Source organism: Mus caroli, unplaced genomic scaffold (genome assembly GCF_978045245.1).
Source record: "Mus caroli unplaced genomic scaffold, Mus_caroli_1 scaffold_10, whole genome shotgun sequence".
Classification (NCBI taxonomy): Eukaryota; Metazoa; Chordata; class Mammalia; order Rodentia; family Muridae; genus Mus; species Mus caroli.
In genome coordinates, this window is record NW_028227265.1 from 7,903,253 (window position 1) to 7,921,436 (window position 18,184).

Here is an 18,184-nt window from a genome sequence, read left to right on the forward strand (position 1 = left end):
CTGGTTATGAGAACTATCTGCCCTTGCAGAGGACTTGGGTTTTGTATCCAGAATCCCAACCATCTTATAACTCCAGTTCTAGGGGCTTCTATGCCTTCTTCTGGCACTGTGGGTGCTGTGTGGATGTGCCACACTAACATATATTCAGGCAAACACACATACACATAAATACTTCAACAACAACGACAACAAAAACCAACCCTGCTTCGATCTGACAGTGGCTGCACCATCTTGCTTTCCCTCCTGCACAGGAAGGAGTGTGTCCTCGAAGCTCCTCATTGTCCCCGGCCATCCCTCCTTACAGGCCACAGTGGTGCCCACCCCTTAATGGCCAGGGTGGCCTCTTTCTGTATGCACACTGGGATGGTGGTCATGTACGACAGGATGTTTGTTCAAGGTCTCTGCACTGTCCCTGTAGAAGATGCCAGTGGAGAAGTGTGGGAAGGAGAAAGGACACAAGGAGCCACCTGAGTAGGGAATACCTGGGCTGGAGACTGGGGATGAGTCCACATGGGCCAGTGGCTGGCTGGAGCTAGGCATAGCCCTGCCGTTCTGCGGAGAATGGCTGGTGGCAGGCAGAACATTTCAGGCTGAGGGGACAGGAGGCTTTATAGAGGGAGCGCATGGCACCGTGGAGCAGCAAGGAGCATCGTGTCGGGGAAGGAGGCTGAGCTGTAGAGTTGGATGGAGTCTGTCGTGTGTCGCTCTTCAGACAAGGATACACGAGCCCACGTTAACTACTGCCCCGGGAGCCGTGATAAGGACTGTGGCTCTCTGAGCGTCACAGAAGCCCCCGAAGGAGCTGAGGATATACCTGGGTTGCCTTGCTAAGAATGGCCTCCAGGTTGCTGAGATAGCTGCAGTGAGGCCTGCAGATATGGTTTCCTGGCTCTCTAGGTATGGATGAGGAGCTAGAGAGGGTCAGACGTGGGGCAGAGCTGAGAGAACAGCTGGGGCTTGGGTCTGACTCCACTTGCCTGTGCCCTAGTGAGGCCATGATGCAGCCACTTGCTGCCTGGGGTGGGGGTGGGGGGCACCAATCTGTGGCTGATCTCTGGAGCTTGCTGGGTGGAGCTGCTGGATCACTCTGGACACCAGGTCTGGACAGCTGCTCCGGGCTCAACGAAGCATTTGCTGGAGTCCTGTGCTAGGTGGGCCTTTTGAAGACAACCACTCAGAAAGTTTCCACTGAGCCTTCTGCACCCGGAGCCCGGGAGACCTCGTTTCTGTCCATGCCTGCAGCTTCTGGGCCTATTCTGCCCTTCTGGAGCCAGGAGGGGACAAGGGCTGCCTGAGAGGAATGGCTTGTCCCCGTCATCACTGTGGAGCCTCTGTTCCCAGCATTCCATAGTTCCATTGGAAGGCTGGCTTCCACGGAGTACCATGGTTGTGGGGGGACACAGACGGTGCACAGGCAAGTAGGTGGCTGCCTCTCCCACACACTTCGAAGGGAACCCTAGGACCATGGGGAGCAGGCTGACAGAGGCATTTGGGGAGTAGCAAGCCATTAGAACCCGTGTGGGCCTCTTACCTTCCCCGCTCTGATAATGAGGATGCTGATGGTGACGCCGTGTCCCACCGCGCACTGGAGGGCGGAGTGAAGAAAGACCAGACACAACCACGAAAAGAACTGGGACGTGTCACCACTGGAGACAGGGAACAAAGGGATGGCCACGATACCAGCGACCCCGGGAGGAAAAGGTAACGGCCAAGCTGGCTGAGCTGACAAGAGTGTCGACCCCCGGGAAGCTCACAATACCACAGTGGGGCAAGACGTTAAGAGCCCTGTAGCAAGGGCACGAGACAAGACATGTAACTGACTCTAGTCGGAGGTGCTGGGGTGACCTTGTCTTAGAACCCTCCAACATCCAGCCTGACAGACCTAGGAAGTGTCCGCAGGAGGAGGGAATATATTCATTTTATACACACACACGAGAGAGAGAGAGAGAGAGAGAGAGAGAGAGAGAGAGAGAGAGAGAGTTTTGTTGTTGTTTAAGACTTGGTTTCTCTGTGTAGCCTGGTCTATCCTGGAACCCATCCTGTAGACCAGGCTGGCCTCCAACTCTAAGAAATCCACCTGCTTCTGCCTCTCTGAGTATTGGGACTAAAGGCATGTACTGCCCCTGCCTGCCTGACTTTTATTTTATATAATTTTAAAAAGATTTATTTTATGTATATGAGTACACTGTCGCTGTCTTCAGACACACCAGAAGAGGGCATCAGATCGCATGACAGATGGTTGTGAGCTGCCACGTGGTTGCTGGGAATTGAACTCAGGACGTCTGGAAGAGCAGGCAGTGCTCTTAACCCCTGAGCCATCTCTCCGGACCCTTATTTTTTCATCTTGTTTTATTTTATTTTTGCATTTTGAGTCAGGGTTACTCAGTAGTCTAGGCTGGCCTGGCAGTCTTGACATCTGTCATGCTCTCAAACGGTCTCCAGTCTCTGGGCTCAGCCTCCTGAACAGCTGGGATCCTCTTTCCTGCAGCTGACACCTCAGCTGTGGGCTTGCTGTGCTTTCTAGAATGGCTATGGCGGCCATTCTTCTTTCTCTGCATCCACGGGTGTTTCCTTTTGTTGAGTTGTTTCTTGCTGTTTACTAGCAGGGGCCGTCACCCCGCTGCATCAGCCGCCACCACAGTGCCTGCCCCAGCCCACCAGGTCTCTGGGCTGTTGCCAGCTGTGGACTGTCAGTCTGTGGCGCGAGTGGGGGAGGGGAGGACCTCCTTGGTGGGTGTTGACTGTCCGCGGGGTGCTGGGAAGAACTTGTCTCCATTGCGATCCTCTAGGGGCAGACCCCCAAGACAGGGATCCAAAGTAGTCACAGGGAAGGCGACTCAGTAAACAGATGAGAAGATTGGCCAAGGGGCGGGCCCCAGAGTCAAGGGGTGGTTTTAGCGATGTGCTCTGGAGTGGTTGCCATGGCAGCACGGAGGCAGGGGCAGGTATCCACACCCCCCCATCCTCTGCTAAGGGCAGCTCCAGGATGGAGCCAAAGTCTGTTCCCTTCACCAGTCCAGGTGGCAGCTTTGTTCCCTCGGTATTTAACTTTGGCAGTTCTATGTAAATTGTGGATTTTAACCCCTGCCTGAAGTATGACTGGATTTCTCCCGTAACAGCTGTGGGCTGTTTCGGAACAGGCAGATGAGATGTAAGGGAGTACTCGCCTTCCACCATGTGGGTCCCGGGATCGAACTCAGGTTGTCAGGCTTGGCAACAGGTGCACTCTCCTGCTAAGCCATCTCACGGGTCCCAAACGCTAAGTCTGGTCGGACCAAAGCCCTGGATGGCAACATTTCTTTTAAGTTACAAATTCATGCACGTACACGCGAAGTTCAGGTTCTCCAAGCTGTCACCGTATTTGATAACAAACGGCTTTGAGTAGAGGTGTGTCTCTGATGGTATCTGGGAAGCACAGAGTGAATGTATCTGACGGGCTGTGAAGTTCTGGTTCACCAAGCTGTTACTCTACTTGATAACACATGGCTTTGGGGATCCCTGGTGGTATCTGCGACCCACAGAAGGAATTTAGCCCATGGGGACCCCCTTTGGTCCGGTCCTACCTCCCTCTGTCTCTTTACAGGGGATCGGGACCGGATAGTCCTACGTGCGCACAGATCCATCCACAGAAAATGGTGAGTGTCTTCGGGCAGGTCTCCATGTCCACCCAGGCGATGAGAGGATATGGCGCTCGAGCCAAATGTCCTCTCTGTCCCACTGCTCCCATGAGCCACCTGCGAGTAGCCAATCAGCTGTCAGCTTAGTGCACACCCGAATACAACAGCTCCCAATTGGCTGATCGAGGGCCAATCAGCAGGTCGAGCGGGAAGCTGTTAAGAAGCAGGGCAACCCTCTGGCCTTAGTGAGGACCTTGGAGGCTCTGGTCCGACTGGCTGTATAGCACATGCCCAACACAGTGCATCATGACAGATCAGGTCAGCCCAGAGTCCACACGGGTGACCTCGGAGCTCACCTGTGAGTGCCGGGAGCCCCGAGGCTGCCCAGTCCAGCGGTAGCGCAGTGGCGACCTACTCTTTCCAACCTTGGAAATGTCAGGAGCAGGCCTTCAGGCATGGCTGTATCCAGGTGTGCACGGACTACGGTCCCGGATGTTTTCCCCCCAGCCCTCTCCTTCCTTTGCGCAGGTTTCTCTCACAGACCAGGTGACCACCCAGACCTCCTGTGGTAATTAGGGTAGCTCCTTCAGCAAAGAAGGAGACCAACTGCTCTCGATATTCTAGCAGGCGGTTCCAAGGGTTATGACTCTGTAGTGACCAATCTCAGAGATCAGCTTGACCTCACCTCCAGGCTGGACTACAATGGGTAGTCTGGATGTTGAGCCGGTCAGCCCCTGGATGTTGAGCCGGTCAGCCCCTGTGTCTTATTTTCAGTTATCAGTCATGAGAACTGAGTTCAAAGGCCCTCAGCACACCAAGCACGCTCCTGTGATCCCAGCACTTGGGAGACGGAAGCAGGAGTATAGCTGTGTGTTACACGGTGAAATCCTGCCTCAACAAAACACCAAAGCAGACAATAATGATTGGGATTATTATATAAAACCACCCGGCCGCAGCGATTTCTGATCTGAAGCAAACTGACACCCGCCGCGGAAACTCAGTTTTGCCTGGCGTTTGATGTCTGCATGCTAGATACTCTCATGGCCAATATCCTGGCAGTGTGTGGCTGGGATCCAGGGAGAGTTAACTGTCACTCCGAGCACACTGTCCTGCTGTGTCCTCCCCCCCCCCGTCTTCTGGCCCTCTTTGTTCCACTCTGTTCCCCTTTATTTTGCTGCACCCCCTGTTCTGTTCTCTTATGTCTTACCCTGTCCTCTTTGAGGCAAAGTCATCAGGTCTACTGGGTTTTTTGTGACAGTTTTGACATGATCTTCCTCTTACTGCAGTAAGCCTGTGTATACAAAGCCTCACAGGGGCCAGTGGAGCCCTGGGATCTTCAGGCCTTAGGACCCTCCTGAGAGCCAAGCATGGCTTTATCTGGAGTGTATTGGAACAGGTTGGCTTGGGAACACAGGGTCTCACACCAGTTAGGAAGATATCACTTGTGCTAGCCTGCCCTTCTGTCTCCCCAAAATACCTACCTCCTGGGCTCAGAAGGATGACCTCTCTGCCTTTAGCGTAGTGCCAAGGGCCACCGGTGCCCAGCCCGCAGTTTGCACAGAACTCAGCACCTTCACAGCCGTGTTTGTCTTTTCTAGGAAGGGTTCGTTTCAGACCTTTGGAAAGGATGTGTGCATCACGGGTCAGTCGGTGAGGAAATTCCCTCAGCCTCTTGTCTGTCCTATGGGTGAGAGGAGGGGGAGGAGAGTCTTAGGCTGGGCTCCGCCCAGAAGATGTCCCCGTACATCTGTACAGCCTCACATCGTCCCCACTAGTCCCTCCTGAGACCAGGAGCCCCAGGGAATCCAGACGCTCCTTCAGTGACTAGCCCTGGTCATCGGCACCTTCCTCTGCCCCTAGAGGGGGCAGTGGTCCTAACAAGTGGTCCATGCCATGCAGAAAACCACAGGCTTGCCCAGGGAGAAGATGCCCTCCCTCCTCGAGTTGCTCCAGTCTTCCATAGACAGACTTGCTCACAGTGAGTGACCAGGATTCCCCACAAGCTAGCTTGCACACCCACGCTGGCAAACAGCCATGTAGCCGCAGCCTCATTCTGAGTCACAGGCAGACCTGTCCCTTCCCCTGGGTGCTGCCCCCCTCCCCCCACTTTCACACTTAGTTCTGTCTTGTCCGTGTCTCGGTCAGGTGTACCCCACTGAGTGCTGTGCTCTGTGTGTCTTGCTCAGGTGTCCTCCGGCCTCCGCACTGTTCCCCAGGAGTATGCGTGTTGCCAATGCTACACCAAGTTTGGGGGCCACCTGCCTGTGCCCCGGGCTGATGCACTGCTGCCCTACTGGGTGCCTTTGTCCCTGAGACCACGAAAGCAGGTGAGTGAGTGACTTGACAGTCATCACTTAGGGTCAGGACACCTGTTCTGGTCCAGAGCCCATTGAAGTCACAGGTATTCTGTGACTGAAGTTTCTGCGATACAGTCTTGGGTTGATTGATTGATTGATTGATTGATTTTGATGTTGGGGATTGAACAAACTGGGCAAGTGCTCTTCACTGAGAGACAGTCCCTGTCTAACTCTGTCCTCTCCTTCTCTCTACCCCCTTTGTTTCTTTTAAAGTGTGTGTGTGTGCAATGTATGTGTGTACAATGTGTGTGCGCAGTGTGTATATGTGTGTGCAGTATATGCGGGTGTGCGGAAGCGCTGTGTATGTACAATGTAAGTGTGTGCGCATGTGTGCACAGTGAGTGTGTGTGCAGTGTATGTGCAGTGTATGTGTGCACACGCAGTGTATGTGCTGTATCCTTGTTTGTGTGTGTTGGGGGACACACCCACCCACACAGATAGATTTGGCGGCCAGAGTGGGTGTCAGGTGTCTTCTGCCCCATTGCCTTGAATCCGCCCCTCCCTGAACCCGAAGCTTGCTGTTTCTGCCAGGCTAAGCTGTCCGAAAGCTCCTGGGAGCCGCCTGTCTCCACGCCCAATGCTGGGCTTACAGTCATGGACAGCCATGCCTGTCTTTGTGAGGGTGTGTGGCTCCAAACTCAGGTCCTCAGATGTGCACAGTAGGCGTTCTCACCCAGTGAGCCAGCTGCCCAGCTGCTGCTCCTGCTCCTTCTCCCTCTCCATCTCCTTCTCCTCCTTCTCTTCCTCCTTCTTCTCCTTCTCTTCCTCCTCCTCCCCTTCTTCTTCCCCCACCTCCTACTCCCCTTTTCCCACCTCCTCCTCTTCCCCTTCTTCCTCCCCCTCCCCTTCCCCTCTTTCCTCCTCCTCCTCTTCCTCCTCCTCCTTCTTCTTCCTCCTCCTTCTTTCTTCTTCTTCTTCTTCTTCTTCTTCTTCTTCTTCTTCTTCTTCTTCTTCTTCTTCTTCTTCTTCTTCTCCTCCTCCTCCTCCTCCTTCCTTCTCCTCCTCCTCCTCCTCCTCCTCCTTCTTCTTCTTTTCCTCCTCCTCCTCCTCCTCCTTCTTCTTCTTCTTCTTCTTCTTCCTCCTCCTCCTCCTTCCTCCTCTAGCTTCACATTTTTTGATGCATGTGTACATGCATGTGTGTGTGTATGTATACATATTGATACCATGGTATAATTGTGGCGATCAGAAGGCTACATTGGGGTTGGCTCTCTCCTTCAATCCTGAGAGTACCAGGGATTCTAACTCATGTCATTAAGCTTTGTGGCTGTGCACCCTGACCCGCTAGACCATTTCTTTGGCTTGCAGAGGTCTTTTGCGATTCACTCACATGATCTGTGTGTTAAGTCTGGAGTGTTCTCCCAGATCCCTTGTACCTGCCTCTCTCCCATGGGGATCACGGTCACCGGGAGCAGCTCACGAGTGACGTGGCCTTGACACCCATGGATCAGCCCACGTCATCCTCCTTCAGGGCAACAGGAACTCAGAAAGAGCCATGCAAAGGCCGTTACAAGCCCCTGCCACAGGCTCCTAGACAGTTCACTTACCATCGACAAAGTGCTAGGGAAGTTCTTCTGTGTGTGAGATCGAGGTCAGCCAGGGCTACATAGGAAGGCCCCGTCTCAAAACAAAAACAAAAACAAAAACAAAAAAACAAAAAACAACCAACCCATAAAATAAAATAAAATAGAGAGAGAGAGAGATAGAGAGAGAGAGAGAAAGGGGAAAGACCACACACCCCCTAATTGAACTCAAAGAATCCCAACAGTTACAGGCCAAATATTCAAACAGAGGAGCCTGAAAGGACCATTCTCTTTCAAACTACCACAAATACCATGCCTGTCTGAAATTTTCTTTCTTTCTTTCTTTCTTTCTTTCTTTCTTTCTTTCTTTCTTTCTTTCTTTCTTTCTTTCTCTCACTCTTTCTTTCTCTCACTCTTTCTTTCTCTCACTCTTTCCTTTCTTTCTCTCATTCCTTCCTTCCTTCCTTCCTTCCTTCCTTTCTTTCTTTCTTCCTCTCTTTCTTTCTCTCTTTCTTTCTTTCTTTCTTTCTTTCTTTCTTTCTTTCTTTCTTTCTTTCTTTCTTTCTTTCTTTCTTTCCTGTGGTATGCTCGTGTGTGTACATGTGACTAGGGCATGTGTGGAAGTGGGAGGAACCTTTACAGGACTCACTTCTCCCTCTTCACTGTGAGACCCAGGGCTGGAACACAGGTGTACAGGCTAGGCATCAGGTGCCCCTACCAGCTGAGCTATCCTCCTGGCCCTTACGCCTGCTGGTGCTGGAGATGGAATGCAGGTCCTTGTGTGTGCAAGGGGAGCACCCTGGTATCTGGGCTCTAGCCTCCCCCCACCTAAAGACAGGGCCTCCCTATATAGACCAGGCTGTCCTGGAACTCGAGAAGACCCACCTGCCTTCTGAGTCCTGTAGCCAGAGGCGCGTGCCATCATACCTGGTGCCCCCGTGACCCTTTCCCATTGTCCGCCGGTAGGTCTCGAAGATGATGCGGTGTTACATCCCCAGAACCATGAAGTCGTGCCGGTGCTCCTGCCACTGCTTTGGGGGCCGCCTTCCGATGCCCAGGGATAGGGCCGTCATGCCCTACTGGGTGCCCCAGGGGCTGAGGTCACAGAAGAAGGTAAAAAGGGGGATCGTGGCATGAGACAGGGCTGAGAGAGGGGGAAGGAGTCCAAGGGCCTCCTCCCAGATGGCCGTGGCGAGGGCGGAAGGTCGTGTCTTGTGGAGGCTGCGGTGAAGTGTGGGCCTCATTCTCTGAGGATGGGTGAGGATGGTGAGGGGCATCTGGTACCCAGGGTGCTGCATCTTTTCTTCCTTGCTGTCCCTTCCTCTCTTTCTACCTTTCATGCTGTCTTAGTCAGGGTTTCTATTCCTGCACAAACATCATGACCAAGAAGCAAGTTGGGAAGGAAAGGGTTTATTCAGCTTACACTTCCACACTGCTGTTCATCACCAAAGGAAGTCAGGACTGGAACTCAAGCAGGTCAGGAAGCAGGAGCTGATGCAGAGGCCATGGAGGGATGTTTCTTACTGGCTTGCTTTTTTATAGAACCCAAGACTCCCAGCTCAGGGATGGCACCACCCACAATGGGCCCTCCCTGCTTGATCACTAATTGAGAAAATGCCTTACAGCTGGATCTCATGGAGGCAATTTTTCTCAACTTAAGCTCCTTTCTCTGTGATAACTCCAGCCTATGTCGAGTTGACACACAAAACCAGCCAGGTCACACGACCTGTGCCCATTCCTCTTGCACCTGTCCAGAGTCCTGTATCGATGTCCAGGCTGTGGCTCTGGGTTTCCTTCCTCTGGTACCACCCGCATCCCCACAGTGGTAGTTTGGGACCACAAGGCCGGGAGTACCCACATCCAGCCTTCCTGCAGCCTAGTGGACCTTCCCAGTGTTTGGGCCTAGTTAGAGGTCTCCTTTTCCTCTGCTCCTGGCTTCCACTCTGGGGTTCTCTATCCCTGAGAAGCAAGCTGTCCCCAGCACAAAGAACTCGGCTCTGAACCGGGAGCCACAGCACCCCTCCCCTGAGGTCTCAAGTCCTGATTACACCCCGACAGACAGACACACCATGAGTCACTGGACAACCTACTGACCCACTTTCTTATCTTTTAAATGACATACTGACCCACTTTGTCATCTTTTAGGTGTTGAAGAGGCTGGAGAATGTGGAAGACACTCCAGGTAACTCCACACCACGTGTCACCTCATTCTGCCCTGGGAAGGGGGTGGGACAAGGCCACACAGGTGGCACAGCCATCCCCTACCCTTGTCAGGCGTCACCAGCTGCCTGCCATCTCTTTACAAATGACCCAGACAGACTCCCCCCCCCCCCCCCCCAGTCTTAGCAGTGGCAAGCCGGGGCTGACGACACCAGAAGTGGTTTTATTTAGGCTTTGGGCTTCTGTTACTTGTAGTATGGGCTGTCTGTAGGTGTTCACTTTTTTTTTTTTTCGAGACAGGGTTTCTCTGTATAGCCCTGGCTGTCCTGGAACTCACTTTGTAGACCAGGCTGGCCTCGAACTCAGAAATCCGCCTGCCTCTGCCTCCCAAGTGCTGGGATTAAAGGCGTGGGCCACCACTGTTCATTTTTGAACTGGTGTGTCTTTCCGATGTGACGGCACTTGAATCACACACACACACACACACACATGTGCTGTGCACACGTGCATTGCACTGCACAGTCATAACCGTGTGCGTGCAGATGCCCATGCATGGACCTGGCACGTATGCATTCCTGTACTCATGGCTGACAATGTGCGTTTGTCATGCGCACATACGTTCTGGGCAGCACACTCACACACACTCACATCCCCCTTGGCTCAGATGGTTGGATGGGACAGGTGTCTCTTTCCTATGTCACTTATGGTTTTGTACCCAGTGTTCTGGGCTTGGTCTTGAAGATGCTTCCAGGCTCTGGTCTGGTATCAGGTCCTGCTCTATGCCGGCTCTGCACAGAAAATGCCTTGTGCAGGATCTGGGGTGGTGATGGCTTTCTGGGAAAGGATAAGAAGCACTTGGGAAATGGGTAGCCAACAACCAACATGTTCTTGAATGCATAAAAAATCCGGTTCCCAACCACAGAAGCAGCACTGTTACCTGGAGTGCAGGTTCAAGCCCTGGTCCTCTTGCAGCCTCTGAGCTGTCTCTTCATCCCCCCCCCAATCATGCTTTGCAGTTGAGGTTTTATTGGATTTATTTGTCTTGTTTTCAAGATGAGATCTTACTGTGTTGCCCCTGCTGTGTGTGAACTCCCGGGCTCAAGCCATGCCCCTCCTCAGTGTGTGTGCTTGCAGTGCCTGTGGGGGCCAGTAGGGGGAGCTGTAGACCCTGGAACTGTACATAGGGTTGTTAGATGTTCTCTCTCTCTCTCTCTCTCTCTCTCTCTCTCTCTCTCTCTCTCTCTCTCTCTCTCTCTCTGTATGTGTGCTAGGAGTCAAATCCAGGTCCTCTCAAAGGACAGCCAGTGGCCTTAACCACTGAGCCATTTCTCCAGCCATGATTTAGCGGCGCTTAAATCAGCGATGTTCCCGCAACTCAGCTGTGGTAGTCCAATTAGGTTCCATCTCCATGGGCCTCTCTCTTCTAGAGAAACAGACAAACGAGGCTGCAAATCCCAGCTATCCACTTTGAAGAATAAAGACTCAGAAACTGTCTGATGATGGTTGGTGGCGCACGCCTTTAGTCCCAGCACTTGGGAGGCAGAGGCAGGCAGATCTGTGTTCGAGACCAGCCTGGTCTACAGAGCAAGTTCCAGGACAGGCAGGGGGTACACAGAGAAACCCTGTCTTGAACCCCGTTACCCACTGCAAAAATAAATAAATAAATAAAGGAAAGGGACTGTTGATTGTCACCCTCTGGGGGCCAGCTGGTGTCCTGCCATCTGCTGAGCAATGCCCCTCTTACTTCTAGGTGGCCCCCAGGACTCAAGCAGATGGCATGGCTGTTGGCGGGTCTGTGGGAACCAGCCTCTCCTCCTCAAGTGGCAGCAGCTCCAGGCCCTTTATCAAGATGAGCTGCCAGGTCTTCAGGAGGACGAGCCGCATGCTGGCCGCTTAGGCCTCCTCCCCATCAGCTTCAATCTCCTGAGCCTGCTGCAGGTGGTCCTGAGGGCCATCATGGCCATTCGGTGAGCTGCCGGGGTGGGGGTGGGGTCGAGGAGGGGCGGGTCTGGACTCATCACTCTCTTTGGAACCTTAGGGTCCCTGCCGCCAGCACCCTGCCCTATTCTTGTCTTCTGTCCCTTACTGAACCCAAGACGTCATGATGACAGTGCTCATAAGGCTGTTCTTCCAGAGCTGCCCCTGGCTTCACAGGCCTGGCTGGGGGGGGGTCAGCAGTGCTGGCTCATTCCCTGTGTCCATCTGGGACGTGGTGAGCCCCGTGAACTTTCATATCACAGCCTGGCTGCCCCTGTGGGCTACCGGACACTTGCTGGCAGGGAGTCCGGCTCAGACCCTTCCCAGGAGTAAGGGTGCTATGGAACCCCCCCCCCCCCCCGAGACTGAGTACTGACCGTCAGAGGCTCACTGGGTCTCAGCTGGGAATCACGGATGCAGCCCTGACCCCAGTCCGCTTCCCCAGTTTCTGGGTGTAGTGGGAGACCCAGCGACTGAGGGGGCACTCACACTCTCCTTGCTGTGGAGGCTCCTAGCAAGCCCATGTCAGGGACAGGCAAGGCTCAGCCTGGGGGGACAGTGAGGGTTCAGCCCTGGGGACAGCTCTCAGAGCCTGCCTTCCTCTTGGTTTTCTAGTCATTTGTTCTGGGACTGAAGTCTTCAGCTACTGTCAAGATCCTCCGCAAGAATGTCAGTCCCCATCATGGTCCTCAAGGCACGCCCTCAGCTTAGGAGGATCTGCGACACTTGCTGCTTCCACACGAGATAAGATCTGCACCCAAGGTCCAATCTGAGCTAGGGACTGTCACATGACTGCTAGTTGAAGGGGGGCTGGTACGAATGTCCGCATGAGTCTGTTGTGAATGCAGCCAATAAATGTTATTTGTGAAACTCTAAACCCAGCCGCTTACAAAACGACTTCTGTGTTTTGCCCCCATGTATGTGTTCTGCGTGTGTGTGTGTGTGTGTGTGTGTGTGTGTGTATACCTGGCTGCACACAGAGGCCAGAAGCCCCGGAGTTAAAGAAGATTGTGAGCCATCATGTGGGTGCTAGGAATTGAACCTGGGTCCTCTGGAAGAGGAGTCAGTGCTCTTAACCACTGTTCCCACACTAGCCACATTTAAAGGGCGACCCATGGTTTTCCTTTGGTAAAGAGGATCTTGTCCTCTGTGTCCCCAAGGAGACTCATTTCTATGTCCCTGTCCTTTGCTCAAGGATTAAAAAGGTTTGATTTAGATTTGTTGTTGTTAATTAGAATCTATCTATCTATCTATCTATCTATCTATCTATCTATCTATCTATCTATCTTCTATATATCTATCTACCTACCTATCATCTATCTATCTATCTATCTATCTATCTATCTATCTATCTATCTATCTATCTATCTATTCTTGAGACAGGGTCTCTCTACATGGCCCTTGCTGGCTGTCCTGGGATCCTACTCACTGTGTAGACCAGGCTGGCTTTGAACCTCTGCTTTCTGAGTGCTGGGATTAAAGGTGTATTTAAAAAAAAAAATGGGTTGGTGAGATGGCTCAGTGGGTAAGAGCACGGAACCTCTCATCTCTCCAGCCTCTGAGACGTTTTATTTATTTATTTATCTATTTATTTATTTAGAGACAAGGCTCTTACATAGACTAGGCTGGCCTCAAACCCTGATCCTCCTGCACCCCCCCCCTTCCAAGTGCTGGATTCAAGTGAGTGGTGACATCAGGCCTGGCATGAACTGAAATCTGAAGGGGGACATCATTGCATGATTTGGCTCTGGGGATCCACCCGTCTCCATCCCCAGCGCCGCAGTTGCCAGCATGCACCAGTGCACCACAGTGTTTGCAGGAAAGCTAGGGTCTGAACTCAGGTCCTAGTGCTTGCATGCAAGCACTTTTCTCCCCGAATCATATCCCTGGTGCTGCTCCAAAGCATCCTGCAAGAGACTCTCACCCCAAGGACCAGTCCTTCAGAGCTGGGAAACCAGTCCGATCTGACCCATGTCTCAGCCTTCCTGACAGATAAGATTTCCACACCATACCACCATACCGGCATCTCCTTGGCCTCACACAACTGCCACACTGGCATCACGGGTGTGCGGGAGACCTGCCTTACCTCTCGGCAGTTGGCAGCTGGTTGGTGCCTCAACTTCGAAGCCTGTGCTGCGCACAGCAGCTGTAAGGCTTCTGTCCTCAGACAGCAGGGCAGAAGTCAACGGCAGCTTTTGTGCTTGAAGGCAACAAAGTTCTCCGGGCCAAGAGCTGAAGGAGTCTTTGAGTGAGGCCGTCCTCCTGGCAGAGGGTCGGTCAAGAGCTGCCAAGTCTGCAGCCGTTGGGTTCCAACAGGCTCCAGATGCTACCCGACTGTACTCGACCGCACAAGTTGATGGTGCCTAGTTCTGCTCAAAGGCAAGCAGTACAGCCATAGGCTCCCCATGGGAGGAATCCTCCCAGGGCCTTACGCTCACCCACAACTTTTCCAGGGCCTTGTCCAGCGGCTACCTTCCCTGGGTCTCAGAGGTCACTATACCTCCAGCTTTGCCAACGGTACCCTAAGCTCTGAACAGTGCATTCATATGCAGACATCTTACGGAAGACATTCTTAAGCCCTGGTCTCTGGCTGCCCTTAGCAAGGAGGAGGGAAAATTCAGGGGTCCTCTTACACAGCGCTGGGAAGGACAGAATGGCCGAGGACCCTGGACACCAAGCCATGCTGACTCCTCATCTTCTTTATGGCTGGAGGAAAGCCTCAGGAGGAAGGATCTTGGCTTGTTCTCTGAACACAGCTGGTCTGAGTCAGAACTGCAGTCTGAATCCCAAGGTTGACAGCTGATAAGTGGCTTCCTAGTTCCAGATCCCCAAATGTGACTACACAGGACCTGGACATTCATTCATTCATTCATTCATTCGTGTGTGTGTGTATATACATGTATGCATATATGTGTGTATATGTATAAACATTTATAATATATAATAGTATATATTTATATATATAATTATATATTTACACATATTTATATTTACATACAATCATATATATTATTTACTATATATAAATTTACTATATATTTACATATATAATTATATATATATTTATATATATATAGAACAAAGAAACGATCTTGCCCACAGACTCATGGAAGTGTGTGGCTGCAACAACCCTGGCTGTGGCTGACGTGACATTACAGGGCTCCTTGCCCACACGGCTCTAGCCTAGGGCCTAGTCTGGATCACAGCCAGTGTAGCCTTGACGACCATGATGACCTTGGTGATGCTGAGGCCATGTCATCTTCCCCCCCAAACCCCAGCGTAGAACCTATGTACAGTAGCACTTGGTGACACCTTCCCTGAAGAAAGGAACGAGTCCTGGAGCCCCACCTGTTAGACGACTCTTGTTCATGGCAGTGCCAGATGCCCAGGGGTGGGCTTGGGCATGGTACGAGAAGGGTGAGGTGTGGTCTGGTGAGAGCACTTGCAGCTGCCTCCCCTGTCTTGTCCTATGCCTTCTGGGGCCTCCTGGGGCTCACAGGTTCCCCTCACAGCCTCAGTGTGCCTCAGCTCCTGGGCTCTGATGTAAGAGCTTCAGGGGTCGCCTCACGGTGGGCAGAGACACTGGCTGGCTGTCCACCTTAGGTGTTCTTCTATCCCCTGGCTAGTTCCCAGAAAAAAATGATGTCATATATAATATATGATGTCTAGTTAAATATGCCCAACTAGGGTAACTTAGGTTAACCTAGTCACTAGGGACTGGAAGGCACCACTGGGGACATCCGGTTCCAACCAATTCAAAGCAGGCATGCTGGGCCAAGAGAGAGCAGTGTCCCCTCTCCACAGTCACACAGCTGCTAGCAGCTGTAAGGCCTGATTGCAGCCTCTGCTTTCTGTCCAGGCTGCTTCTGAGGGTTCTTCTCTCCATCTCCCCCAACCTAACCTGACCTAAGGAGACTCCCTGCCAACTCCTTATTTTAGGGAGCCTGGCTTGGTGGGGGAAATGGAAGCTCCTCAATTGATTGATGATGTCTGCCTCAAGCCCTGGCTGGGCCTCAGGGGTGGGAGGGTCCTGGAGCTTCCAATGCTGTTACTGAGCTCAGGGATGGGGGTCCCAGGAGGCCCCGTGGAATAACGGGAGCTTCCTGTTCTCTGCCATTTCTACCAGAAAGCCTTGCTTTGAAGGCACCTTTTTTTTTTTTTTTTTTTTTTTTTTTTTTTTTTTTTTTTTTTGTGCTGTAACAGCAAACCCCTGGCTGATCCAGGAGTTCTGAAAGGTGCTGGAATCCCGGAGGAGGCCAAGACTGGCATTCCTGAGTGTGCGAGCATTGCCAAGCAAGCATACCCTTTCCAGACATCCCACATGGAGGGAGGAAATACCAGCCATCACAGCCCTCCGGCTCAGGCTTGGGGGAGCTGGAGGGGACTGCAAAGCCCAAAGACTGTGAGTGGCCTCAGCTGCAGGGTTTACCCTCTTGTTTTGCCAAAGGCGTGGGCCCTGGAGGGGTGCATAGGGGCTCTGAGCTCAGAGTGTCTTACCAGGGCCAGGCAGGACTGTTCATGAGAGATTGTGAAGTGAAGCCTTTTGTCTGTGCTATAGCCTTGGCTTCTACCAATCCCTTGACAGTCTGTGGCCCTGCCCACAATGCCCGCCCACCCTCTTGCCCCCTAAAGGCTCCTCCTTTGTCCCACAGTATCTGCCTCTTCTCCTGGCCCCTTCCAAGGTACCTGCTCCCCATTCCTTCAAAAACACTTTCTTGGCTTGCCTCTCTTGCTTTCTCTCTAGCCCTCTTGCTCCCTCTTCCCTCTCTTTCTCCTTCTCTCCACATGGCCATGGCCACCCTCTGTTTCTCTACTCTTCTCTTTCTCTCTGCCTTTCTACAATAAACACCTTGAAACCAAAAACCAACCAACCAAACAAACAAAAAACCAAAAAAAAAAACCCCACTTTCTTGTCTATGAACATTTCATTTTTTGATTAAATCTACCCCTGCTCCTAACCGTTCAACTTCTCCCTCATTCCCTCACCACTTTCCCCTGCCAGCATCCTGTGCACAATCCCCCCAGCCCCAAACCCACTGGGTCCACACCTGTGTGTGTATAGGTGCAGGATTAAATACTCCATCGTGGGAAGTCTCTCAGGGGCTGCATCCCTGAAGAAATCTCACCTGCCTTCCCTTTGTAGCCATCCGTTGCCAGTATCTCCTTAGATATGGGTGGGAATCCACGGTTCCCTTCTACATCCATGCTGGGGTGTTGGCCAGCCTCATCTGATCCAGGCCCTGTGCACACAGTTACAGCCAGGGTCAGTTCATGTGCAGGCTTTGCTGCAGGTGCCTACTCCCTCTGGCTCTTAGTCTTTCTGTCCCCGCACTCCCCCACCCCCAGTTCCACTATGCCCCAAACCCTGAAAGAGGTGTGTGTGTGTGTGATATAGGGGTCTCATTCATACTCCAAAGTGTCTAACTCTCTGTCCCTTGACCAGTTGTAGGTCTCTATGTTAATCGCCATCCTCTGTCTGAGAGATGCTTCTCAGATGAGGGTTGAGAGATGCATGCATTTTGTAGAGGGCCAGGCTGGTCTGGGACTTTCCCTCAGACCCTGATGTGTGGAGAAGGAGCTTAGTCCCTTTTCTGAAGCCAGGAAGGCGCTTGGCATGGCCAAGGATGTCCTGGGACCAGGGCCTTGGGGTTTCAGATCCTGAGAACTCTACTTTCCCCTCCATCCTTGAGGGGATATGGTTGTCAGTCTCAAGGCGGCTGAGCCCTTGGTCTGTGTGTGACACACTTGAGATATCCTGTGTTCCCTCTGTGCAATACTGCTTGGTTAGCTTCCTGCTTTTTTTTTTTTCCCACTGTAAGATAGCTTCCTACTCTTTTTCGCTTACAAGCTGTCTATAAGACACCGTACGTAATAAACGCGCCTGGAATGAGCCATCGGCTTATGCAAGACTTCCTGATGCCAAACTTTGCAGTCTACTTTATTTCCTCACTTCCTGGTCCTCTCTCTCTGCAGCCTGTCACTGAAGGATGAGCAGCTGGCTCAGGACATCAATTTAGACGTAGAAAAGATAAGAACTTAGGGGGAAGTTTATCATTGTGTCAGTTATCAGCATAACAGTACTGGATGCTCCCCTAGAGTTCACAGCCTAGCCAGCAATGTGTTCTTGGCCCAGAAAACGGTACTGGGAATGAGCTCTGTCTGATGGAGGTCTTTACATCCAACTGGAAAGCAGTAAAAAGGACACTACCACAACATTCACGCCACCCCTGCACCCAGAAACTCTTTTACACAGAGAATCGGGCTTGTGGACCTGTCACTTTGAAAAGGGACGAAGATGCTTTAACTTCGGTTCTGTTTTCTAAAGACTCATCATGCGCCTAGAGACTTGATAGACGGTGGCCAAGGCTTTTTGCAAGGAGGCTTCCAGGGTGTCACACCGAGGTCTCTGACCCTGACAGCCCCACTCTTCAGATGCTGGGCTTGGCTAGAAGGTTCTGGAGGGTCAGCCTGGCCCTGTGAGTTTCCACCGCTGGCTTAGTGTCTCTCATGATCATGGATTTGGTCTAATGTTTGATAGGTCTGAGAAATAGAA

At 52.2% G+C, this 18,184-nt stretch overlaps 1 protein-coding gene across 3 annotated transcripts; it reads left to right on the forward strand.

Annotated features, from left to right (window-relative positions):
* Window positions 1-1,492: 1,492 nt before the first annotated feature.
* On the forward strand, window positions 1,493-12,612 carry CUNH16orf95 (chromosome unknown C16orf95 homolog). Of its 3 annotated transcripts, XM_021170126.2 has the most exons (8): window positions 1,493-1,701; window positions 3,584-3,635; window positions 5,216-5,267; window positions 5,804-5,944; window positions 8,461-8,607; window positions 9,640-9,676; window positions 11,405-11,621; window positions 12,247-12,611. In XM_021170126.2, exons 1-8 carry the CDS (start codon window positions 1,668-1,670, stop codon window positions 12,263-12,265), a joined length of 699 nt encoding a protein of 232 aa, XP_021025785.1. In that variant the 5' UTR covers window positions 1,493-1,667; the 3' UTR covers window positions 12,266-12,611. The 3 variants fall into 3 exon arrangements, with proteins under 3 accessions (XP_021025785.1, XP_021025784.1, XP_021025786.1); XM_021170125.2 differs by lacking the exon at window positions 1,493-1,701 and having other exon boundaries at window positions 2,196-3,635; window positions 12,247-12,612; XM_021170127.2 differs by lacking the exons at window positions 1,493-1,701; window positions 3,584-3,635 and adding an exon at window positions 3,830-4,086 and having other exon boundaries at window positions 12,247-12,609.
* Window positions 12,613-18,184: the final 5,572 nt, after the last annotated feature.

Coding starts and splice junctions, on each gene's coding strand:
- CUNH16orf95 (XM_021170125.2), top strand. CDS start 3,424: ATGTATCTGACGGGCTGTGAAGTTCTGGTTCACCAAGCTGTTACTCTA. Junction 5,268..5,803: donor TGTGCATCACGGGTCAGTCG/GTGAGGAAATTC, acceptor TGTCTTGCTCAG/GTGTCCTCCGGCCTCCGCAC. Junction 9,677..11,404: donor GAATGTGGAAGACACTCCAG/GTAACTCCACAC, acceptor TCTTACTTCTAG/GTGGCCCCCAGGACTCAAGC.